The 26,524-nt window shown below is 39.8% G+C and overlaps 1 protein-coding gene across 4 annotated transcripts in view; it reads right to left on the reverse strand.

Annotated features, from left to right (window-relative positions):
- Positions 1-26,524, reverse strand: part of ATRN (attractin) — a 186,236-nt gene that overhangs the window by 56,023 nt on the left and 103,689 nt on the right. For 3 of the 4 annotated variants that reach the window (XM_021077390.2, XM_021077389.2, XM_001927289.8), the window contains exons 17-24: positions 26,215-26,400; positions 25,283-25,516; positions 17,659-17,796; positions 14,814-14,907; positions 12,228-12,280; positions 7,965-8,059; positions 4,468-4,546; positions 2,361-2,518 (exon numbers count right to left, since the gene is read on the reverse strand). In XM_021077390.2, the coding sequence (XP_020933049.1) occupies positions 2,361-2,518; positions 4,468-4,546; positions 7,965-8,059; positions 12,228-12,280; positions 14,814-14,907; positions 17,659-17,796; positions 25,283-25,516; positions 26,215-26,400 (1,037 nt within the window). Of the gene's footprint in view, positions 1-471; positions 2,519-4,467; positions 4,547-7,964; positions 8,060-12,227; positions 12,281-14,813; positions 14,908-17,658; positions 17,797-25,282; positions 25,517-26,214; positions 26,401-26,524 lie in introns of all 4 variants that reach the window. The other variant, XR_014832058.1, reaches the window with a different exon arrangement.

The following is a 26,524-nucleotide window of genomic DNA, read 5'->3' on the forward strand; positions in this document are numbered from 1 at the left end:
TACATTTGAAAACATATGAAATAAATATCTAGAAAAAATTACCTTAAGTGATTCAAATAGATAATCCAAAATATTTTGTAACTATTAAAGAAGCTGAATCAGCAGATAAGAAAAAAAAAAGCTCCACAAATAAAACACCAGAATGATTTACAAGAGAGATCAATCATGTATTCAAAGTTCATATAATTCTAATCTCACATAATCTCTTCCAGAAAGGAAAAAGAGAGATAGCTACTCAATTTGTAATTAAAGGTTAGCTTAACTTTGATATAAAAACTGTAACAGGAGTTTCCATTGTGGCACAGGGGAAATGAATCGGACTGGTAACAATGTAGGTTGTGGGTTTGATCCCTGGCGTTGCTCAGTGGGTTAAGGATCCCGTGTTGCTGTGAGCTGTGGTGTGGGTCACAGACACAGCTCAGGTCCTGTGTTGCTGTGGCTGTGGTGTAGGCCAGCAGCTGTAGCTCTGACTGGACCCCTAGCCTGGGAACTTCCATATGACACAGGTGCAGCCCTAAAAAACAAATGACCAAAAAGACCATAACAAGGACAGGAAAGGAAAATTACTAGCCTTTCTCACTCATGAGATAAATACAAAGTATACTAGCAAACTGAGTCCAGCAATGCATAAAGTTAAAAAAAACAAAAAATCACGCCATATCCATCAGGACCTAGGAATGCAAATAATTTCCAGGGTCCTGCCTCATGCAATAGAACAAATGGTAGTGCCATTCACTTGAAAGAGAAGCACAGGGTTTGTGACTAAGATCATAAGAATGACTCCCTGAGTGCAGGGAGCCTGTGAATGTCCAGGGAAAGATGTTTAGGGAGCAACAAAGAGCACTGGAGTTTAAGTATAAGCAGGGCTGGAGACCAAGTGCTGAGAATCACCAGTATAGAAATAGTACCATAAATCTTACAAGTGGGATAAGACTGAGGAGAAGCGTGGACTGAATCCCAGACAACCCCAATGTTTAAGGAAGAAGATTCTTTAAAAAGACAGGCCAGAGAATCAGGGAAAGGAAGGACTGGCAGGTAAGAAAGACAGTGACTCAAATCATGCAATGAGAAGAAGAAGAGGACTGAAGAATTCCATCACTGGAGTCCACTATGACGGTGGCTTCAGGATATGGTGAGAGAAGAAGGCTGACTGTTGCGGGCTGATGGGTGAATGGATAAGAGGAAACAGAAACAGGGAGTGTGGTCAATGTTTACAAGAAGGCTAGTTGGGGAGGGAAGCAGAGAGTGTGCAAGAGCAAAGGCGGAAGCAGATTAAAGGATAAACATATCTGTAGACCACCTAGATAGGAAAGAGGGTGGTGAGAAAAAATACAACACAGAGCCTGTCATTCACATTCCAGAAAGGGAAAGAATGACCGACTATTTTTTTAGTTACAGTCCATAGGCATGGACACACAGCACCAGAACTAGATTTCGAACCTATCCCAACTGATCAGTGATGACTTGCTTCTTTTGAACAAGCTACTGACAGCTGGCAAAGAGCCTTAGCCCAGTCCACTGACCACACTTCCATGGCTAAAGGTGAAGCAATCCTTGGAAGTCCATCTATACCGGAACGCCACATTTACCTAAAACTGAGGAGGTTAAAGCAGAAAGCGCTGAGGCAAGGCCTCAAAGACACAGTGGCACGTGATGATAAAGAGCACAAACGGGGCCACAGTCTTGGGTAAGAGGGAGTGCGCTGATCTCCTGGGAACAGAGAAAAGGAGCAGGCTGATCGCAGCAGTGGCTGAAGCAGACAACATGAACCCTTAGATCTACCCTTTCAGTTCACATGCGCCAAGAATCTGGGACGTAGAGAGGTTATAGGAGAGAGCCAGGACTCAAATCTGCATCTGACTAGAAGGCCTAAACACTTTAGGTGACCTTATACCCCTCACCCAACTGTGTCCTCACGACCCTCCATCCTATAACCCTTTAAACTCTTGTGGCACATTGGGGGTCTTCTCATATGGTGATGTCTACACTCCAGCTTTCACTGGTTATACACGTGTCTGCTTCATGTATATCCACCTTAGTCCAGAATTGAATCTTTGTGTAGCTCTCTACAGGCTTTTAAGTGGTAAGTCCTCAATGAAGAAATGAATACAGGTGTAATTACCAAATCTGTTACACGTCAACTTGCTTTCAAAAGTACTTAAAAATTTCCTCATAAGTGATTTAAGCCTATAATCTTCTTTATGGTATGCACATGGAACTCCATAGCACAGATATGGCAGAGGCAAAGCAATATTAATCTTGTACATCTCATTTACTGCCAGTGACAGATTAGCGAATTTAGTTTCCATTACAGAGATTTCACCATCTTTGCAAGTATGAGACTGAAAAGCACTTCTTACCTGAATTTTGATGGGCCAGGTGAAATTGCTGACATAAACAAAGAAAGTGATATTTGGGTGGTTGCGAAAATCAAATTTCTCATTAGAGAAGCTATCTTTGTACTCCTTAATGTTGGTTTTTGAAACAACTGGCATCTCTTCTCCAGCCTGGGTTCCAGCTGTTGGGAAGAAAAGATTGAAATAGAAGAGACCCCCTTCCTTTTTTTTGGACAGAATCTGCCCTTACTATTACAGTAACAGCCTTTATTAAACACTGTTCCATTGTAAGTCAACTATACTCCAATAAAATTAAAAAAATAAAAAACAAATCCCAAAACACTCTGTTCCAGAAACAGCCTTTAAGAGCTCAATCCCATTTAATTCTAGCAACTATTATCTTCCTTTACACATCAGAAAACTTAGGTTCAGGAAAATTAAGTAACTTAACTCGGGTTGCACAACCAGGAAGAAGTGGATTTAGGATTTGAAGCTTGGCGGGTTGATACCCAAGCCTTTGCCCTCAACCAAAATGGCTTTACCAGGAGCCCCTACAACCCTTCCCACAGAAACAGGCTACATGTGGCCTTGAAAATACAGATACCACTAGGATCATATTAACAAGCAAGAGCATTCACTCTGCCCACAACACTTCACTTGCTTTGCATTTCCCACTTTCACGTGTTTGGCAGTACTCCTGATGCACACATCGGGGAAGTGGATTCTCACCCTCACTTCCTAACTAGCAGCGACCCCAAGTCTCAGCAGTAGCAGGTAGCTCTGGGGTGGGGTGTGGGGGGTGTCACTCCATCCCTTCCATTACCAGCTACAACTGACTTTAAATGCCCCCAATCTGATATAAACCCATCCTATCCCCAGGCAGTTCTTCAACATTCCATATCATCCCTCAGCCAGGAATTCTAGTGTCTATAAAGATTCACAAAATAGGCTTTTTCCATGTCTGTGTTAAACACCTGACTGAAGCCCAAACCGGCAGGGCCTCATTCAGACTCATTGTAAATCAATCACATACTCAGGGATGCCGCCTTTCTCCAAACAAAGGCTCTCATGATTCAGACTTCTTCTTAAAGGTCTCTCCATACTGCAGGTTTCTGAACCTTTTCTGAATTCCATACAATCTTTTAAGATGTGATAAACACAAGTGATGTGCAAAGATAATTTTTGTTTGTTTGTTTCCATCTGATTGGTTGTGTTTTGGCCAAAAAAACAGTATTGTGATAGGAATAACCGTGATGAAACGTAGTTACCATCTGATGAGAATTTACCATGTTCTAGCTTTACAATGAGTATTTCATTTATTGTCTCATTTAATCCTCAGAACATTCTATATGGCTGGGTGTTTTTAATCATCCCTTTTCATACCTAAGGAAACTGGCTCAGAAAGCACAGGGCAATAAGTAAATGCAGAATTCAAATCCAGATCCACTGAGCTACATTCTTAACCACTGCATCAGGGTTCTTTCTTTAGTAGATTTTCTGCCCCTTAGATCTTCTTCAGGGAATCATAGTAAGATAAACAAGACAGCAAAAGCTGTGCTCTCAGAGCTTGATTTAATTCCCAAAGTATGTTTTTTCCCATACCCATTAAAATCTGATTCTAAAATGTTTCCTTTTTCTGAAACTGAGTCACTTGCATTTTATATTTCTAAAGTGTGGATGGGAATGATGGTGGCACAGGCTACAGCAATGGTGGTAGGAGGGCAGGGGAAGTGAGCATGTATCTACCCTGCTACCATGGCAGGCACTGACAGGTATAGCCTAATTTATCTTTTTCTTTTGCCTGTGCCTGGGGCATGCAGAAGTTGTGGGGCCAGGGATCAAACATGCACCACAGCAATGACAAGGCCAGATCCTTAACCCGCTGAGCCACCAGGGAACTCCAGGTATAGCCAATTTAATCAATATAATAATTGCAGGAGATAAGTATTATTACCTTTTCTTTAAGATAAACAGCCCTGAGGGTCTAAGGATAGGTTTTAGACCTTTGCTTAAGGTCTCCCAGCTAATAAGTGGCAAAGGTGGGTTTCAAACCTATCTGTCTCCAAAGCCCCTTTTCTCAACTCTTTTTCCCCTCTTCCACTCAGAAGGTCTTCTCTAGGTATGTCTTTACCTGAGAAGCTGGCAGCCCAGGTGATGTTGAGGTTGAAGTTCTTGGAGGCATTGATGAACATGTCTAAATCCCTGTTTTGCTGATCAGAAGTATAAATAATTAGAAAATTAATTACTATAACAGTTTTCTAACTTTAAAATAAAGCAGTAATTAAATTTTACCATCTCAACTTTCTTAATTACAAAAAAGATATTTTAATGTCTCAAAAGAAACTCACACTTATAGAAGGGTTAGCAAAAATTTCTAACCTTAACATAAGCAATATAAATAAAATTTCACTTCAAATAAATTTCACTTCCTTCCCACAGAGGTATATGGGGTTTAATGCTTTATCAAATGCCTAACTCCAAGAAAAAAGACCCTCACCAGAACACAATGACCTACATCCTGTAATCTATGTTAGAGGGATCAGCCTCCTAAGAATCCTCAGGGCAGCCCTTTCCAAACGTCTAGAGAGGAAAATACTCGGATCAAGTGTCTCAATTTATATTTATGTATAATTCAAACCTATGTACTTCTGAGCCCATAGATTATATACAGTGTAAAAAGTTCTCCAAAATGGAAACGGTTTTTAAAAAATAGCACAAAAAGCTGAAATAAACTAAGTTTAAAAACTTTTGATCATCTTCAATCATGATTAAGAATATTTTTCTCAAAATGCTCAACATCGCTGATTATAAGAGAAATGCAAATCAAAACTACCATGAGATACCACCTCACACCAGTCAGAATGGCCATCATTAATAAATCCACAAATAGCAAGTGCTGGAGGGGCTGTGGAGAAAAGGGAACCCTCCTGCACTGCTGGTGGGAATGTAAACTGGTACAGCCACTATGGAGAACAGATTGGAGATACCTTCGAAATCTATACATAGAACTTCCATATGACCCCGCAATCCCACTCTTGGGCATCTAGCCGGACAAAACTCTACTTAAAAGAGACACATGCACCTGCATGTTCATTGCAGCACTATTCACAATAGCCAGGACATGGAAACAACCCAAATGTCCATCAACAGATGATTGGATTCAGAAGATGTGGTATATATACACAATGGAATACTACTCAGACATAAAAAAGAATGACATAATGCCATTTGTAGCAACACGGATGGAACTAGAGAATCTCATACTGAGTGAAATGAGCCAGAAAGACAAAGACAAATACCATATGATATCACTTATAACTGGAATCTAATATCCAGCACAAATGAACATCTCCTCAGAAAAGAAAATCATGGACTTGGAGAAAAGACTTGTGGCTGCCTGATGGGAGGGGGAGGGAGTGGGAGGAATCGGGAGCTTGGGCTTATCAGACACAACTTAGAATAACAGATTTACAAGGAGATCCTGCTGAGTAGCACTGAGAACTTTGTCTAGATACTCATGTTGCAACAGAACAAAGGGTAGGGAAAAAAAAATGTAATTGTAATGTATACATGTAAGGATAACTTGATCCCCTTGCTGTACAGTGGAAAAATAAAAAAAATTTTAAAAAAAGAATATTTTTCTCTCACTAAAAATATTTCAAGAGAAATATGACAAAATATATTTCATTCCTTTGAAAATGCTATATAGCACTTAGAGATACAGCAATTTGAAGAGCTAGTTTATTTTGACTCTTGAGACTGAAAAGGCCATCTCTGAAAAAATGCTGAGCCAGCTGGAAGAAGAGCACTGTCAGCTGTGCTGGCTAAGTCATGATACTAATATTCAGTTTTCACTGAAATTTGGCTAATAAATCTCTTTCTTAGGGTCAAAAAATTGTTTTTCCAAATGAGTCAGATGTTGTATTTTATATTTTTGAATCCAATCCTGCTGAAGTTCATTTTGAAAGATTTTGAAACAGGTTAGAAAAAAGACTTTAAAGGCTGTTCTCTTGATAGTTTTTACAGCAAAAAATTACAACAATGGAAGCATTTCCAAACAGCATTTCCAAAATGTGATAGTTTTTCTGACAAAACAGTCACCTTCTGATTTACTGATAAAGCCTCACCTTCCTCTTGAGGGGACAGCTCAAGTGTTTATTTTTTAATAACACAGCACATTACTAGCCATCACTTCTTTCCATGGAAAAGATTAATAAACTTGAGATCCTGGTGCTTTTGTAAAAGACAGGACACACACATTGTATAACGCTATTAAATATTATCCTAAGAAAAACAAGGCAGTAAATAAATTTTATGTGTGGCACTTTTGCTATAGCCTTATCCTGAAAAAATTAAAAAAAAAATTCTGGTCAATACAACCACTGAAATTATATACCAACACAGCTTTTCCACAATATTTTCACTGAAAGTCATTTATTATTTTTCTTAAAAAGCTATTCATTCATGAGAATATATTTTCTCTAGTGCATCTCTTCTCAATTTTATCACTGAAGTGGAATATAAAAAACAAATCTTCCTTTCATTTAACTGTAAACATCACACACTATGGACTTTGTTTTACTACTAATTTATTTATTTCTTAAATTCAGCAGTGCCTGTTGATAACGTTTGTTAACAAAGGAGTATACTTCGGCTTTTTATCATATAGTTTTCCATATCTCGTTTGTTACATTTATTGTATTTTGTAATGGTAAATGACTCTGCGTTTGTTGATGAGAAATAAGAAACCTCTAAGGAGGTTCCTAAATAATTTATCATCAAGTTTAGTAAAATTTCATTTGAGTGAGAAAAAAGAATCTATACATGTATGTGTAACTGGGTCACCATGCTGTATAGTACAAAATTGACAGAACACTGTAAACCAGCTATAATGAAAAAAAAAATCATTATGTAAATCAATAAATAAAATATTTTAAGAAAAATTTCATTTGTACCAGAGTAGTTTTGAATGACTTTCTATTTCACTGAAGAAATCATAATGGTGTGTCTTCACGACCTAGATGCTTCACTTTTAAAGGTCGTGCTGTGGTGGGTCCCTTCTACCACCAGGTAATTCTTTATGGCAGGTGAGGCTTCACCATTAATAACAGTAGATATCAAAATACATTTCAAATAGTTACCTTAATAATTTCAATTATCTCTGGCTAACCTCTTATTGGACAACTAAACCGTCACTGTTTTTACCTCTTAATGAGGCTAAGAACTCTTTCTAGGTGCAGACGTGTCACCTTCCTTGCATCGCTGGTATTAATTCCCATTCTGCGGGAGTACAAATGGGTTCTGCCGCTGTCCCCTGACAGGGCAGTTCCCTGTGCAGTCTCCTCTCCTTTCCTGTATGGGACTGCGAAGGGCTGATGGGCACACCACATACGTGTGGAGTCAATGTCACTCTCTGTATCGAACTCTGGTAAATCGTAACAACACCATTCTTACCTTTTAGAGAGAAAGGAGATAAAATGCAGATTCCAACATTTCTTTCCTGTCCCTCTACACATCATCCTGTGGGCTCCACTCTGGAGATGGCAACTAAGGCAGTGCCTCTACCCATAATGAGCAAGAAAAAGATCCATACAAATTCAAAACAAAGTAAGAAGCTTTAAACCTTACTTCATCAGGAGTAGCCACAAAATTGATGGCTGTGTAATAGCGATCATCTTCCTGGGATAGGCTAAAGGTGAACTGATAGTCAATAAGAAGAGTATCTACGGAAAGAAAGAAATGCGTATTTAAAAGCTGAGCAAAACAGAATAGGTCTCTAGGGAAACTGACTGATTTTCTCATAAATATTCAATAGCCAGGAAACCGCTTTTGGCAGAGGAAATCAAGTCTACGGGCACCATCATTTTATTTGAGTTCACCCACTGAAAACCGCCCTATATTATGTTCCTGGTTGAGATTTTAGGCTCCAACCTAACTCACCTACAAATATTAATTGAGCATCTATTCATGCTTAAAAGATACAAAGCTATAAATTAATTGTATAAAGTAATCAAGATTCCATGTAAAAATTGTTGATTCCAGGTCTGGAGCAAGGAATATGTGCCTCATTTATCTTATTCTAGAAATCAAGGAAATATTCAAAGACTAATAATGAAGCAAAAGAACATACCTTGAAAAGAGCCTACTGGCCAAAAATGGTATTCCTTAATTCTAAAAAGTATTGCACAGTTCAACAACCTGATTTAAAACTGGGTAAAAGACTTGCATATTTCTCCAAAGAAGATAAACAAATGGCCAATAAGCACACGAAAAGGTGTTCAACATCATTGATCATTAGGGAAATGTAAATCAAACCCACAATGGGAAATCATATCACCTATAATAGGATGACTACCCAACCCCCTCCCCCCCCCAAAAAAAAACTGTTGGTGGGGTTGTGGAGAAACTTGGAACCCCTGTGCACTGCTGGTGGGAATGTAAAATGGTGCAGCGGCTATGGAAAATAGTATGGCAGTTCCTCAAAAAATTAAAAATACAATTACCAAATGATCCAGCAATTCCACTTCTGAGCATATACCAAAAGAACTAAAAGCAGGATCCTGAGGGCTATTTGTTCAACCATGTTCATAGCATAGTCACTAAAGAGATCATAGCTATTAGTCACAATAGCCCAGTGGTGGAAAGAATCCAAATAACCATCAACAGATGAATGGATAAACAAAATGCAGTCCATTCATTCAATGGAGTATTACTCAGTCTTAAAGAGGAAAAAATTTTTTTTTTCTTTTTAGGGCCGCATCCATAGCATACGGCCGTTCCCAGGCTAGGGGTCAAACCAGAGCTGCAGCTCTGCCTATGTCAGAGCCACGGCAACACCAGAATGAAGCTACGTATGCAACCTACACCATAGCTCGTGGCAACTCCGGGTTCTTTTTTTTTTTTTGTCTTTTTGCCTTTTCTCCTGCCGCTCCCGCGGCATACGGAGGTTCCCAGGCTAGGGGTCTAATCGGAGCTGTAGCCACCAGCCTACGCCAGAGCCACAGCAAGGCTGAACTCCGGATTCTTAACCCACTGAGCGAGGTCAGGGATTGAACCTCATCCTCATGGATACTAGTCAGGTTCACTACTGCTCAGCCGCAGGAGGAACTCTGAGAAAGGAAATTCTGAAAACATGAATGAACCTTGAGGACACTATGCTAAATGAAATAAACAGGTCACGAAAAAACAAATATTGTCTATTTTTACTTAAACGAGGTATCTAGACTAGTTGAATTCACAGAGATAGAAAGTAGAGGTGGAGTTCCCATCGTGGCGCAGTGGTTAACGAATCCGACTAGGAACCATGAGGTTGCGGGTTCAATCCCTGCCCTATGCTCAGTGGGTTAATGATCCGGCGTTGCCGTGAGCTGTGGTGTAGGTTGCAGACGCGGCTCGGATCCCGCGTTGCTGTGGCTCTGGCGTAGGCCGGTGGCTACAGCTCCGATTCAACCCCTAGCCTGGGAACCTCCATATGCCGCGGGATCGGCCCAAGAAATAGCAACAACAACAACAAAAAAAGACAAAAGACAAAAAAAAAAAGTAAAATGGTGATTGCTAGGGGCCAGGGAAAGAAGGAAATGAGATATTGGCAAATATATTTTGAACTGTTCAAAAAACTGCCAAATGATTTTATGAAGTGGAAAAGCATTTTACATCCCCACAAAAAATTTAGGAGGGTTTCAGTTTCTCCACATCACTGCTAAAATGTGGCACTGGCTTTTACTCTTCAAGATAGAGAAATAGATTATAATGCACCAAATTACAAAAGATTAATTGATGTGGTTTCAGTTTATACATTGTAAACTAACCCTTAAGAAATGACCAGTTGTCTGGTTTTGGTTTGGTATTAAAGGGTAATACACATAGTTGTCTGAAAAGGTTGTTAAAATACTCTATCCTTTTCCAACTATACATCTGGTAGGGCCAGTTTTGTTTTTGTTTTTGTTTTTTATTTCATGTACTTTAACCAAGGAAACATGGTGCAACAAACTGAATGCAAAGGCAGATATGAGAATCCAATTGTCTTCTAATAAGCCACAGTCTTGGCTTCTGATTCCTGTCGTATTAGGGCTATATCTCGCTGTGGTTTTAATACACATATCTCAAATGTCTAATAATGTTACCCATTTTTTCATATGTTTATTGGCAATTCATCTATCTTTTTTGTTGCAATGTCTATTCAAATCTTTGTTTTTAACTGCAATTGTCCCCTTATCCCAGAGTCATAAGTTATTTATTCTGAATATAAACTGTTTATCAAAGATATGGTTGGCAAACATTTTTAGTGTGTAGCTTGTTTTTTTTTTTAACTTTTTTAATGGTATTTTATTGACTGGTTGATTGTCTTTTTAGGACTGTACCTATGGCATATGGAGGTTTCCAGGTTAGGGGTCAGATCGGAGTTGTAGCCACCAGCCTATGCCATAGCCACAGCAATGCCAAATCCAAGCTGCATCCATGACCTATGCCATGACCTAACGCTGGATCCTTTAACCTACCGAACAAGGCCAGGGATTGAAACCACATACTCATGGATACTAGTCGGTTTCTAACCCTGCTGAGCCACAATGGGAACTCCTTAATGGTATATATTTTTTTAATTTAATTTTATTTTTAAGACCACACTTAAGGCACATGGAGGTTCCCAGACTAGGAGTCAAATCAGAACTACAGCTGCTGGCCTACACCACAGCTCACTACACCACAGCTCACGGCAACGCCAGATCCTTAACCCACTGAGCAAGGCCAGGGATCGAACCTGCAAACTCATGGTTCCTAGTCGGATTTGTTTCCGCTGTGCCACGATGGTAACTTTTTAAAACGCAAGTTTTAAATTTTGATAAGTCTCAATAAACAACTTCTTTTTCTTTTTGGCTATGCCTGTGGCATGTAGAAGTTCATGGTCCAGGGATCAAACCGAAGCATCACAGCAGCGACCTGAGCAGCTGCAGTGACAATGCCAGATCCTTAACCCGCTGCACCACAAAAGAACTCCAACAACTTTTTCTTTTATGAATTGTGCTTTTAAAATAAGATCTAAGAACTCATGAAGTTTTTTTCTTCTTTTCCTTGGAAAAAACACATTCATGTCCAGCTGAACATGAATTTGAGGGTATATTATATAGTAGAATGCCACAACATTAGCTCTTCTCTGGTTCAATAATCTGGCCAAGAATGTGGATTCTCCTACAGGAAGAAAATGTATTTACCCAGAAGGACTTGGTCATCTTGCCAGATTTACCTTTCACTAGAAGTTATGAGATATTAGTCATTATCTAATGACTAGTCATTAGTCATTAGATATTTTATTTCACATATTTGTTCCTAAAGAGGAGTTTAACAAAAATCGGTTTCAGAAAATGATAGCTTCAACTATATTTTAAGAATTCTGGCATTGTTTTGTTTTTGCTTTAAAAATTTTTTTGGCTACGCCTGAGGCATGCAGACGTTCCCTGGTTAGGGATCAAACCCACACCATTGTAGTGACAATGCCGAATCCTTAACCTCTAAGTTACCAGGGAACTCTAAGAATTTTGTTTTTGATTGATCCTAAAATATGAACTATGACAACTCCAACTAGGTAATGACAAATGAAATAAGGTTTCAGGAGAATATGAATAAGGAAAGCCAGAAATGTACATCTCTGTACTCTTCCCTGCTCTCTGCTATGGACAGACTGATATAAACCACAACCAGACTTAAAGCAGCTTAAAATAGTGTTCACATATGTATGAAACTTAATAGAACGCAACACATCAAATTAGAGGATACTTCCACAGGTGGTTACTATATTCCTATAGTCTGTATGATTCTCTAACCAAGTTAAAGAAAATAATGAAGTTTTACTGAACTGCTTTGCTTCTAGACAAATAAGAAGTGCAAAACACTTACAATAACATGTTCCTTTGAGAGGGTTTCCTTGGTATCGGTTTTCTACCTCACATCTAGGGGGGGAAAAATGAAGGTTATTTTCCATTGTTACTTAAAACAGAATCTACATTCATTTTAAAATCAAGCAGATCTTTATATATAACTACAGTTTTTGAGTCAGTATAATTATATTCTTCACTGCTAGACTCAAATCAGGTGAACTAATGAGAGTTTGCATTCATTTTCAAAGGTGACTGCCCAGCAATTCACACCAATAACTGATACACATTTGAGATAAATCTAGATGAAATACAATTTAGATCTTATTTATTATCATAAAAAACACATTTGCACTATTGAATGGACTAAATATTCTCCTAAAAGCACAGTCAGAACATTTTCAATTTGATTTACCTATGGTTGGTTGCTAACAAAGCAGTAAGTTTTTATCCATCTTGGAATGTGTGGGTGTGGATGAGACTGTGACAAAGGCTAACTGTGTAGATGAGATTATGTCAAAACATGTAAGTGGTGGCTGCGTGGAAGAGCGGCTATCTTATATGTGTGTTTTTCACCAATAGCCATTTAGCTTTCTCTCTCCTTTTTTTTTTTTTTTTTTTTTTTTTTGCTTTTTAGGGCTGCACTCATGGCAGGCATACGAAAGTTCCCAGGCTAGGGATCGAACCAAATCTGCAGTTGCCACCCTACACCACAGCCACAGCAAAGTAGGATCCTGGCCACATCTGAGACCTACATCACAGCTCATGGCAATACAGGATCTTTAACCCACTGAGTGAGGTCAGGGATCAAACCTACAACTTTATGGATGCAAGTCGGGTTCATAACCTGCTGAGCCATAACAGGAACGACCAAGCTCTCTGTTTTTGTTACTGCAATAAAATTAGAGCTGTTACTGAAAGAAAATTAAAAATATTTTTCCTATGTACACATCTCACTTTTCCCTGGACAATTTGATCCTGTTCTTTTACAAGTGAGAGAAGGATAAACACCAATAATCACTTTTTCATCAGTCTTGAGAAAAAAAAGTTCTAGTCAAAAAGAGATATTAAAGGAGTTCCCACTGTGGTACAGCAGGTTAGGAATCTGACTGCAGTGACTCAGGTCACTGTAGAGGCGCAGGTTTGATCCCCAGCCCAGCACAGTGGGTTAAATGATCCAGCATCTGGTTCAGTCCCTGCCCCAGGAACTTAGAAATGCTGCAGGAGCGGCAATTAAAAAAAAAAAAAAAAAAAAAAAAAAAAAAGAAGAATTATTAATTTTCCCAAAGATATCATCTATGAACATCATAAAACTCAGTCTCCCACTACACAAAGTGATTCAGGCAGGCGCAATAGCTATGAACTATGAGGAGAGGAGGGAAAAGCATAGGTCAAACACTTTTCCAGATAAATAATAATAAGGATATTATGTCCTTTTATCTAGAGTGATTATCAGCAATTGCTTAGATCTAAAATCTCCTGAAGAGAAAGTCTCTCACTGGACCTACACACATCTCATTTCTTTGATATACATCACAACAGAAGGCAGGGTTGATTCATTTTACCTATTACACTTTTCTGTTTAAAAGAACCTAGATTTAAAAATTAAATTTAATCTCTGATTAGTGTTTTCTTCACATATTAGCTTTAGGGTAGCATAAAACCAGTAAAAATGAACATTGGTGTAGACCATAAAATGCAGAGAGAACAATTCCTTCCTGAATACGACATCAAGGCCTCAGTCCCTGCTGACATTATTACTAGTTTTTGTTTGTTTGTTTGTTTTGTTTTAAAGAAAAACAAAGTTTACCAGTGACTCTCTGCTGGTATCAGCTCAATGTTTGATACTACTAAACTTTCCTCTCTTAAGTCTCCTCTTGAGAGAATGAGTAAAACTGGAGCATATTTTAGGAGGTTTTCTGGTGAGGCGGAGAGCAGCTGGGGAATCGCCTCTCTTGTTTCAACTCACCAGGACAGTAAAAACAATTCTCACTAGTCTCACTATTGACAGACGGGGACAATGAGGCTTAGCACAGTTAAGCGGAGGCACAGCCAGGGCTGAATCCCCACAAGTGCTTGACGCTGTTGGCATCCTCCTGAATTTCAACTCCAAACTCTTCTCTGGAAGATGTTTGACATACTTCATCAAGGAAAATACTAAAACAGGAAGGGAGGTGTTAAAGCCAAGAGGACCCCTTTACTATTAGACAACCAAAATGCCAAATAACATACTGTCCTAGAATACCAGCTCTTCCAGCTCTATCTTTTAGGAAAATCTGACATGACAAAAATCAACATGTTAATAAAGTTAAAAGACTAATCCAAATCAGCGACCCAGGAATTGTCACTCAAACATAAAAATACAAATTAAAGAGCCATTAAGGAATTAGGACAAAACTGACGACCTTCTCAGTATGAAGGGTGTAAATTAGACCTGTCTAAAGTATAGAGGGAAAAATTTCAAATCAATCAACTTGGAAATCCCTCAGAGCCCATGGCAACAAGGCACAGGGAAGACAGTGGCTCTTGGGTTCAGGCAGCTTCACAGACCCTTGGCCCGCCTGGCGAGGTGTGGCCCATGGCAGGAGTTCTAGGTGTGTATACTCACAGCTGGCACTCGTCCCCCTTGACGCCCTTGGTGGTGCAGAAGCACTTGCCCGTGTTGGTGTTGCACAGTGACGCATGCCCGTTGCACTTGCACGCTGGGGAGAAGGAAAGGGGTAGGGGGGAGGGCATGGTCACAATTGGCTTAAAAGATTACAACTATCAGAGACTTTTTCCTAAAACAATTTTATCTGAATTGGATTCAACAGGAAAGACAGATAAAATAAAAGCCGCTATTTAATGGATAAGATTCTTGTTTTTCAGCCGGTGGTTTATCTCAAGTACTGTCAAGGCAACATTAAAGAAGCCAAAGGCACAGGCCAGCAGAAAAGAGAATGCCAGTGTCCACTGCCACCTGAGGCTGTTGCTCTTTTGATCTTTGCCACAGGCTCTGTTTTTCACTACCACGCTTCTTTCATTCACTAGCACAATTTCTTTCATTTCACAAGGGCTCGTCTGGCTAAGCTCCACCTCAGCTGAGGTGCCTTCTCCACAAAAGCTGTGTTTCAGATCACACCAGGATTCCAGCGGCAGATCAGTGTTTCAGAGATCCTCTAGGACTCGCCACCCTTGCCTGCCTTCTTCTTGGCCTTCAGAACAAATGACTCTTGTCATCTCCCTCCTCTAGCCATCAACATACCTCCACCTTCTTTCATCCAACACATAAGTGTGAGCTATGACCCATTTTATACTCCAGGTGAAATAAACGAATCCTTTTGCTCAAAACCTTTTCATGCTAAATCTGTTTTTTTGGTGAATAAGTTAAAAGTATTAGGCTGGAGATAGGTGTACTTTTAAAAGAAACCTTGTGCAACAACAACAACAAAAATCATCCATAGAAACCTATGAATAGACTAGTGCAGTGATTAAGAAGATTTATGCTGGAATGAGAAACACAAGGGTTCAACTCTGGGCTCTGCTGACCATACAGAGAGCTGCAGTGTATTAACAAAAGCACTGGGCCAAAGTCAGTTTGCCTGGGTTTCAATTCAGGCCCCTCCACTTGGCTCTCCGTAACTTTGGGCCCACTACTTGACCTTCCTAGGTCGGCTTCCTCTGTGACTTGGATAATGAAAGTGCCCATCTCACAGGGTTGTAGGGAGGGTTAAATGAGATAATATATGAAAGAGACACAGTAAGCATTCAAAAAATCATGACTGTTACCCATCGCTGAAGGACTATACAGTTCTAAGAAGAAAACATTTCAGACCTGATGCCACTCACAGTATTTTTAAATCATGCTTTCTATTATGGATTGTGAGTCTGAAAAACAAAGCTAGCTCTAATTTCTGGACTCAAGCCCCATAAATGCCACAAATGCCACAGAGGAGAATGTAATTATCTAAGAAGACAGCCACAGATACAGAGATGATGGCACTTAGAGGCACAACCAGGCCTGGTAGTTAAAGTCACACATCCTGGACGTGGTTCTCAGTGTGGCCAAATCTCCTGGTGAGCCCTTGGGCAGGTGACTTGATCTCTGGGATAATATAAGCGCCGATGTCCCAGGTAGCTGCCAGCACAATGTCCTCTACACACTCACCACTCAAAGATGCCAGGAACTCTGACTACCATCTAACAGATGGAACCTATTCACAAGGAGTGGGGAAAAAATGACACTGAATGCTTTTTAATCTGAGCAAGACATTTCATTTAAGAGTAGTGGGAAAGGACATCAGAAGAGTAGTAGTAACTGCTCACATCTATCTACCTGTCAGGTCTTACTGACTTTTTATTTCAACAACCACTCTACTATCCCCGTTTTACAAATGAGGAAACTGAACCCCAGTTCAGAGGTTAAGGGATATTTCGCCAGGAAGCTAGCTCTGCTCTGGGATCAGATTCTCAAAGGCTATGTTAAGGAGTCTGGAGGTGGGATCTGGGGAGGAGGTAGAGATTTTCCTTTCTTAATTATTTTTGTACTCAGACCTAAGAGGACTGTCCACTGAAAATTAGAACAAACAAAAAAGTATCATTTGTCATTTAAAAAAAAATATGTTATTTGTGTTCTAACAAAGTATCTTCTTGCGTACAGGAATCTATTTCATATGTATGAGGAAACATGAGATGATTTAAATCTTTAAAAATAACAGAAGTAAAAATAACAGAAGTAATGAAGAGTCCAGGGCCCAGCAAAAAAAAAAAAAAAAAAAAAAAAAAAAGTGATTTTTGAGGCCCAATCACAGATCATGACAAAGGCTTTCCCTGGTGGGCCTTACGGGGAAAGCTGCCCTGCCCACACGCACCTTGGTGGCAGTCCCTGAGGGGAGCTGAGTCAAGACCTCGGGCCCCCTGGGCAGCCCCTCTCTCTCACATCTCTGCATTCCTCGTGAGGTGCTCTTATTCCTCCTAGGTCTCTTTATCTGAGGCCCTGAGCAGACCTCTTCAGGCACCCCATTCAGGAGGAGGAGGGAAACCCCGTACTCTTCCACTCTGAGCCCTTCCCTATTCCCCTGCCCTCACCACCTCAGGGTCCTGCTGGGCCTTCTGTTCTGGGCTCACTCAACAGCATCGTGCTGACCCAAACCTATGCTGACCCACCTGACACCAGCGCCCCTGCAGGAGGGAGAGTGAAAGGAGGGGAGTCAGTGCTTTCTCCAGTGTAAGCTTCTGTTTATACCATTACGGGAAGTAATGAAAGGCTAGATCCCTTCACTTTTGACAAGATGCTTTCATGGCTACTCCAAAACGTGGCAGCTCTGCTCTCTCTCCCCTAGCTCAGATGAGCTCCTGATAAAGTATAACTTAAGAAATGCGGTGTCGGAAACCAAGGGGTTTTTTCCCTCAAAGATATTCAAGTCAAACAGACACCTGGTTTGCAAGCAGAAACCCTGTAAAATCTGACTTACGTTGACACTTTCCCCCGTTGGTGGGATCACCATAGAAGCCAGATATGCAGGTCTCACAGTGCCTGCCTGTGGTCAGGTTCTCACACTTCTCACAGACACTCTGATTAACGCATTTGCTGTGGCCGTTGCACTGGCAAGCTGAAAGAAAGAATTTTAAGGTGATTGTCCCATGGTATAACTGAGTGCAATAAGTTCCACAAGATTTATTTGCAACTATCTGTTTAAGTTCCTTATTGCCACTAAATACAAAATCAACAAAATTACTAAAAACTAGTTTGAGAAATAAGATCAAAACATCAAAAAGAGCTAGTCTAGGAATATCAGAGATATATCTATACCACAAGGTGAAAGTCTATAGCCATTAAGTTGTTGCTCACTGTGAAAATAATATATGCTCATGACGGTAAATTTGGAAAATACAAAGGAAGGGGGAAGAAAATCATATATAATTCTATCACCCAGAGATCACTGGCCACATTTGAAATTTTTCCTTCCAGTCTTTTTTCTATACAGTTTTACACAGTTGTGTTCGTATTAATATTTAATTTTGATCTTATTAATGTAGATCAAATTATTTTAGCACATAATTTCCTCTATCATAAACAAAAGTTTTGTGGCTGAAAGATTTCTATGAATCCTAAGTCATTTAATGATTCCTTTACATTCTGATATTTAGTTTGCTTTCAATTTTTCATTTTTAGAAAAGTAACCATGCTTATATGTAAACATTTCCATAAGTGGAATTACTGATTCCTGATATAGGACTTTACAGCTAGGAAGTTATATGAAGCCTCTATTGCTCAGGACTGCTCAGGACAGCTGGGCACTGCAGGCTCCAGGTGGGGCCACTCACAAGCTACAACCTATAAGCAGACCTGTTTTTTTCTCTTCTTAGCTCTGAGAAATAACTGACATACCACTGTGTAAATTTAAAGTGTACTTTAAAGTGTACAAGATGTTGCTTTGATACAATTATACACACACAAGGCAAAGTCATGACCACCATAGCTTTAGCTAATACCTGCATCACAGCACATAATTACCACTTCTTTTTTGTGGTGAAACATAAGATCTACCCTTTTGGAGATCTGTCTTGGTTGATCAATGTGACACAGTCTCCACCTTGGCAACTTTCCATGGGCCTGCATCTGTTTTGTTTACTCACTTGTTCTCTACCCTATGTCTGTAGGTATTTGAGTTGTATACGGACTGCAACTGAAAAACTTAGAGATGACTACATCGAAGAGTCCAGCAAAATTGCTTAAGATGTATGGCATATAACGTTTTCCTGTGAAGATGAACAATTATGCACAAAGCAAAAGGGCAAAGCACGACATAAAAAAAATGTAATACCTAAAATCATTTACCAAAATATCTGTATTCTGGTTCAAGATTAAAAGAATGAACAAATGCTTCTCTCTCTTCTTCAAAATCTCACTGAAATTAAAGAAGAAATGTAAAGACAATCAGGAGTATGGGATAAGAGGAAAAGGTGCTATGAGAAGTAATGGAGAGAGATTTCTAAGACACTGAATTTCTATTAGTATCCATAACACCTCAAGGAGGGAGGCACAACCAATGCATCCAGACACCTGGTCCGTTATTCCTTCCTTTCTCCACTGCAGAAGGAATGCAGACCATTCAACAACAGCCGGAGCAGAGCAGAGCTGGAGTGTCTTAGGACATCACACCATGCCTTCACAACTGCTCAGTACACCCAATACTGATAAGCCCAGACATTCAGTTATAAGTACAAATCAGCCTTGAGGAATCACTAGTCTAAGAAAATCATCAACCTAAAAGCACCACTTAAACATGCAGGATAACCAGCTCTGAAGGAAAGAGTAATGCAAGAAACTTAAGAGAACGAAAAATACTAATTTTAGTAAATTTAAGTGGGCTTCAGAGATCACTATATTCATAAAGAAAGCAAGCTCTGAAAAAACTTCACAATATTTAGAGATTTCTCAAAATGAAAAGGATAAAACAAGACCAGACACAAAATAAAAACCCTTCAATAGGATTTTTGAGGAGAACACATATAGCTAAAAGGCTACCTCTAGAAAATAATATGAACAGCTGTATGCCAACAAACTTGATTACTTAGATGAATAGGAGTTCTCTTCCTGTGATGCAGTGGGTTAAGGATCTGGTATTGTCACTGTAGTGGCTCAGATCACAGCTGTGGTGCGGGTTGGATCCCTGGCCCAGGAACTTCCACATGCCACAGGCACGAACAGAAAGAAAAATTCCTATAAAACAGACTCAGAAACAGAAAATCTGCCTACCTTATAGTCTGCTTACCTATGAACACTAAGTAAAAAGATTGAATGAATAATCAAAAATCTTCCCACAAAGAAAACTCCAAGCCCAGATGGCTTCACTGGTGAGTTTTACCTACACTTAAAGAAGTAACACCAATCCTTTTGCAAATTCATTCAGTAAATACAAGAGGAGGGGATAGTTCCCAACTCACTCCATGAAGCCACTACTACCCTGATACTAGAGTCAGACAATCATCACAAGAAAGAAAACTACAGAACATACCTATACCCCTCATGAATACAGGCACAAACTATCCAACTAGCAGACTGATTTCAGCAACACATTAAAAGGGATTACACAGCATGAGCAAATGGACTTTAGCCCAGAAATGAAAGGCTGGTTTTAACATCCTTAAATCAATTAGCATAATACATAGTATTAATAAACTCAAGAACAAAACCACATGATTATCATGATACAGAAAAAGCATCTAACAAAATCCAGCACCCAATCATGACAAAAATCCAAAAAAAACTAGGAACAGAAGGAAAATTTCTCCACCTGATAAAGGACATGTATGAAAACCTAAAGCCAACATCATACATAACAGAGAAAGACTGAATTCTTTCCCCCCTTAAGATGAGGGACAAGACAGTAATGCCCATTCTCACCACTTTTATCTAAAACTATATTGGATTTCTAGCCAGGCCAATTAGCCCCCCAATAACAACAACAACAAAAATTTTTTAAAGGTAACCAGATCAGAAAGGGAAAAGTAAAACTGTTTTTCTTAGCAGAAAACATGACCATATATATATATATATATATATAGAAAACCCTAGAAAATCCACTAAAAACCAGTAGAAATCATGAGTTCTGCAAGGTAACAGGACACCAGATCAACATAAAAAAAGCAACTGTATCTCTGCATATTAACAAGGAACAATCAGAAAACAAAATTAAGATAATTCCATTCACAGCACCATGAAGAATAAAATATGCTGTATAGTAAATTTAACAAAATAAATTTAAGATACATATATTGAAAACTACAAAACATCGCTGAAGGAAAATAAAGAACTAAAGAAATAGAAAGACATTCCAGGTTCATCAACTAGAAGGCTTAATATTGTTAAGATGGTAACATACCCCAAATTGGTCTACAGATTCAATGCAATCTCTCTCTCTATCAAATACCAGAAGACTTATATTTCCCAATTTCAAAACGTACTACAAAACTACAGTAATCAAAAGACAGTGACACTGGATAAGGACAGACATATATTCTATCATATTCAATCCAAAAGAAATGAGAGTCTATAAATAAGTTATTTAATTGATTTGCAACAAATGTGCTCCCAAAATTCAACAGTAAAAAAAAAAAAAAAAAAAACCTTTCAACCAAAGGTGCAGGGACAATTGGTTAATCATATGCAAAAAGATAAATTTGGACCCCGACTTTACACCATATACAAAAAAGTAACTCAAAGTGAATTTTGGACCCAAATACAAAAAGACAATATCTAAGTAACTTTAAAAGGAAAATATAGGGGTAAACCTTTGTGGTTAGGGGTTAGTTAGGCACTGATTTCTTAAATGCAATGCCAAAAGCACATAGGATAAAAGAACTGATACAATGGACTTATAAAATTTAAAATTTTTGTATTTCAAAAGATACCAGCAAGAAAATAAAAAGAAACCCATGGAGGGGGAGAAAATATAAATAATCCCACACCAATAGGGGACTTGTATCTAGATTCATTAAGAACTCCTATAGGCCAATAGTAAAAAGACAATGCAACTTAAAATCGGGCAGGAATTCCCGATTAGGCATCCAGCAGGTTAGGTATCCAGCATTGGCACTGCGGTGGCCTGGATTGCTGCTGTGGCACAGGTTCAATCTCTGGCCTAGGAACTTCCACTTGCCTCAGGTGTGGGGGGTGGGGGGGAAACCTGGGCAAAGAATTTGCATAGATAGTTCTTCAAAGAAGATGTACAAATGGCCAATAAGATTCTTAAAAACGAGTTCCCATCATGGCTCAGTGGTAACAAACCCGACTAGGATCCAGGAGGACGTGGGTTCGATCCCCGGCCTTGCTGGGTCAGTTAAGGATCTGGCATTGCCAGAGCTGTGGTGTAGGTCATAGATGCAGCTTGGATCCCTTGTTGCTGTGGCTGTGGTATAGGCCTGGGGCTACAGTTCCCTAGCCTGGGAACTTCCGTATGCCATAGGTGTGGCCATAAAAAGATTAAAAAAAAAAAAAAAAAAGATGCTCAACTTCGTTAGGAATTAGGGAAATGCAAATCAAAACCACAATGAGATACCATTTCTCATATACTAGGACAACTACAATCAGACAGATACAAGTGTTGATGAGGTTATGGAGAAATCAGAACCTTTTTACACTGCTAGTGAGAATAAAAAATGGCACACTTTGAAAAACCTTGTGCCCATTATTCCCCATTTCTGCTCCTGGCCCTAGTCAACCACTAATCTCTTTTTTGTCTCTATGTATTTGCCCTTTTTTGGGCATTCCATATAAACGATATCATATAATACACAGTCTTTGCATTTGGCTGCTTTTATACAGCATGTTTTTGAGGTTCATCCATGTTGTAGGATATGTCAGCACTTCACTCCTTTTCATTGCCACAGAGTATCCCGTCACACGAATGTACCACATTTTGTTTATCCACTCACTGGCCGACAGTCATCTGGGTTGTTGCCACTGTTGACTATTATGAATAATACGACTATGAGCACTCAGTACCAGTTTTTGTATAGACATATGTTTTCAATTCTCTTGGGCATATACTGGGCCATATGATGGCTCTATGTTTTAACTTTCTGAGGAACTGCCAGACTGTTTTCCAAAGTGGCTACAACACTGTATGTTCCTACCAACAGTGTGTGAGGATTCCAATTTCTCAATTAATGTTGAATCTTTTTCCATGTGCTTAATTGGGTTTAAACAGTTCTTTATGTATATTGGACATGAGACTCTTATCAGACATATGATTTGTAAATATCTTCCTATATTCTGCAGATTTTCATTTCACCTGATACATTCTTGATACGAGTGGGAAAAGCACAGATTTAAATAGTTCACTAATTAAAACACTAATAGATTACAAATAGAACTGTAGGTCCTCTAAAATCTTAGGGGAAAAAAAAGGACAAAACATTTAATCCAGTTTGGTAGATCAAAAGTTGGTTTCTCATTTTATTTTGCGTTTTCCTGTTTTCTCGATTTCCTTTTCTGAGAATGACTGGACATCCTTTGCCCACTTTTTCTGCTGGGCTGACATTTGGCTTTTCTTCTCCTGAAAGGTAGAGGCTTACATATTCTGGATGATAACCATTTGCTATATACACTACAGGTATTTTCTCCCAGTCTGAGACCCCTTGTTTACAGTGGTCTTTCCCTTACAGACATCCTCACAAAGAGCCCTGTGGCCAGAAGCACCATTCTCATCCACTAACCTCTTGGGCGTCCTGGCACCTGCCTAGCCTCCCCCAACTGTTCTGGAGGCCCATCGGTACATTCCTTAGTAGTTACTGAAAGTCTGAGGCAAAGGCCAATTTCCCAGGGTTGGCGTCTCAGGACAGCTACCCCATAGGTCAAGGCCCAAACTTTAGGTCAGCTAAAGGTCTATTCCTTCTTGCATCAACTACTGGAAAGGACAGAGAGAAGGGAAGGATGGGGAGAAGGGAAGGGAGGGAGGGAAGGAGGGGAGGGGAGGGCAAAGAGCCGGGGGGAGAAAGGCAAGCAAGGCAGGCTGCATTTTTCCTTTTTCTCTCTTGTCAGAGGGAAAGAGTGTTTTCCTTCTCCCTTTTCTAAGAGCATTTCATTATGAAAACCTGTGTTTGAAAACCCACAGAAGCCTCAGGTTAGCACCAAGATGGAGGGATATTTTTCTTAAGGACTAATGAGCCATCTTTTTGAAATGTAAACATCAAGGTAGGCAGAGCCCTACCCACCGCCTCCACTATGGGAATGGGTCCAAACTGTCACCATCTGCTTGGTTTTTGTTTTTTTTTTCCTCCATTGGGTAAAGATAATAACTAATACAGGTGGCCATCTAGGCAAATTGAGAATAAACTATGAAAGAATGTAGAGCAAACAGTGCTGTCAAAACCTCTCACATGAAGACAAGGTATCTTCATTTTGAGAACATGTATATGACAGATTATACATGCTGGGCTGTTTAGAAGGGTGGAATTTCTCTGACTTTGCATTCTCATTAGTGGATTGCGGCGATGGGCACCACAGTCTGGTTTAATGCTTATTCAATAATAAAACAGTTCTTTCGTTTCTGCATCTGTGGAGAGGAATCTGGGGGTTGGCAGATATTATTTTTAGTCTTCCCCCCAACAATTGCTATGATGTACTTTTTTTTTGGTCTTTTTGCCATTTCTTGGGCCACTGCCGCAGCATACGGAGGTTCCCAGGCTTGGGGTCTAATCGGAGCTGTTGCCGCCAGCCTATGCCAGAGCCACAGCAACGCGGGATCCGAGCCGCGTCTGCGACCTACACCACAGCTCACGGCAACGCCGGATCGTTAACCCACCGAGCAAGGGCAGGGATCGAACCTGCAACCTCATGTTTCCTGGTCAGATTCGTTAACCACTGCGCCATGACGGGAACTCCTGATGTATTTTTAAGTAAAAAGAAAACTGCAGAATAATATATATCATATGCATAGTATACAGCATAGTATTTTTTATTTTAAAAATATGTATCTAGCGGTATCTATATTACACTCCTATAAGTCTTCTATGAAGAACTGGGATGAAAAGAGGAATTCTAGTTTTTTTTTTTAATCTGCATCTCTAATATTTAATTTTTTATAATGAACACATTTTATTACTTTTGTAGTAAAAGCAAAATAACTCACTTGAAGTCCTTAGTATTTTCACTAATTGACATCAAAAATATTTTTCGGAGTTCCCGTCATGGCGCAGTGGTTAACGAATCCGACTAGGAACCATGAGACTGTGGGTTCGGTCCCTGCCCTTGCTCGGTGGGTTAATGATTCGGCGTTGCCGTGAGCTGTGGTGTAGCTTGCAGACGTGGCTCGGATCCCGCGTTGCTGTGGCTCTGGCGTCGGCTGGCGGCTACAGCTCCGATTTGACCCCTAGCCTGGGAACCTCCATATGCCACGGGAGCGGCCCAAGAAATGGCAAAAAAAGCCAAAGAAAAAAAAAATTTTTTTTTCATATTAAACTATTCATCCTAAAACGATCTGTTACATTTTTTTCTTAAAGAAAATCCATATAAATAATGTAGCTTTCAAGGCATGCATCTTTGTAAACGGGTAGTGAAACACTTGATTCTGGATACACAAGGCATCTTACCTGGACAATGGATGAAAGACCAGTTGTATCTGCTGTCCTCCAGACACATGCTGGAATTGAGAAGGGGCTGTGGATAGGAACTTCCTGAGGGGGCCTGAGAAGGCATCTTCACTGGTCCTTTATAGGAGCCCTCTATGCATTTCCCTTTGCCAGTATTGCTGGGATCAGTACACCAGCCACAGCCTGGTTGCTCCAAGCAATGGCTACAGGTACAGTAGCCTGAACAATTTTCAGCTATAAAAAAACATGTTATAATTCACTATCACATTATGTAAATTCATTAAATTTACCCTTTTCTTTTTCTTCTTTTTTTTTTTTTTTTTTGGCCACATCCACAGCAAAAAGAAGTTCCTGGGACAGGGACTGAACCCACGTCACAGCAGTGACCCAAACCACTGCTGTGACATGTTAACCCACTGCGCCACCAGGGAATTCCTAAATCACCTTTTTCTTTAAAAGACTATTCAACTTCTATGAGTCAAACTTTCTATTCTATTGTGACTGTTTAAACGACATAATAAATCTTTAAAGAGCCCATATTTTGCCTGACATATAATAGAGACTCCGCCCCTCCTCTCTCAATCCCAGGATATTGGAGGCAGAAGAGACCTTAGAGATTATCAACTGGAAAACACTTTCTTCATGAATTCGGGGAATAAGACATGGAAATATTACATGGATTAAGCAATATGATACTGAGGCTGGATAAGTTATTTCTGTACTCAGAAACTATCCTCCGTCTATTTACGTGGGTCAATGTGCTTGATTCTGCCTGCAGGTTCACGTCAGGCAGTCTCTGGACAGACCTGAGCAGAAGGCCAAGTCTGGTCTCATCCCTAGAATGTTCAGAGGCTGTCAGCACTGCCCTAACACAAGAGTTGTCGCCCAAACACATGGCACTTGTGAGTGCCTAGAGCTCACTCTTCACTCACGGGGGCAGCTGCTCATGGTGTACCACTCCATGCACTGGCCGAAGGGGAAGGAGGCCACATAGGCATTGGAGTCCACACACTGCTTCATGTTGCTGCACCACATGCACTCCGAGCTGCCGCTGGTACACTCTCCACACGCCGTCCGCAAGGCACATGGCGTCCGGCACTGCTTGGCACTGTGGTTCGCTGGAAAGTAAACCCAAGAGAGACACTTGAAGCTTTGCAAAGGTCGAAGACTTTTCAGTGTGGGCTATGACCCACTAGTGTGTCATGAAATAGAGTCAGTGGATTATACTAAATGAAGAAGAAA

The sequence above is a fragment of the Sus scrofa genome, chromosome 17 (genome assembly GCF_054392235.1).
Source record: "Sus scrofa isolate SSC_HxYL_T2T_F1_AM1 chromosome 17, Sscrofa_HxYL_maternal_Yorkshire_Landrace_v2.0, whole genome shotgun sequence".
Lineage (NCBI taxonomy): Eukaryota > Metazoa > Chordata > Mammalia > Artiodactyla > Suidae > Sus > Sus scrofa.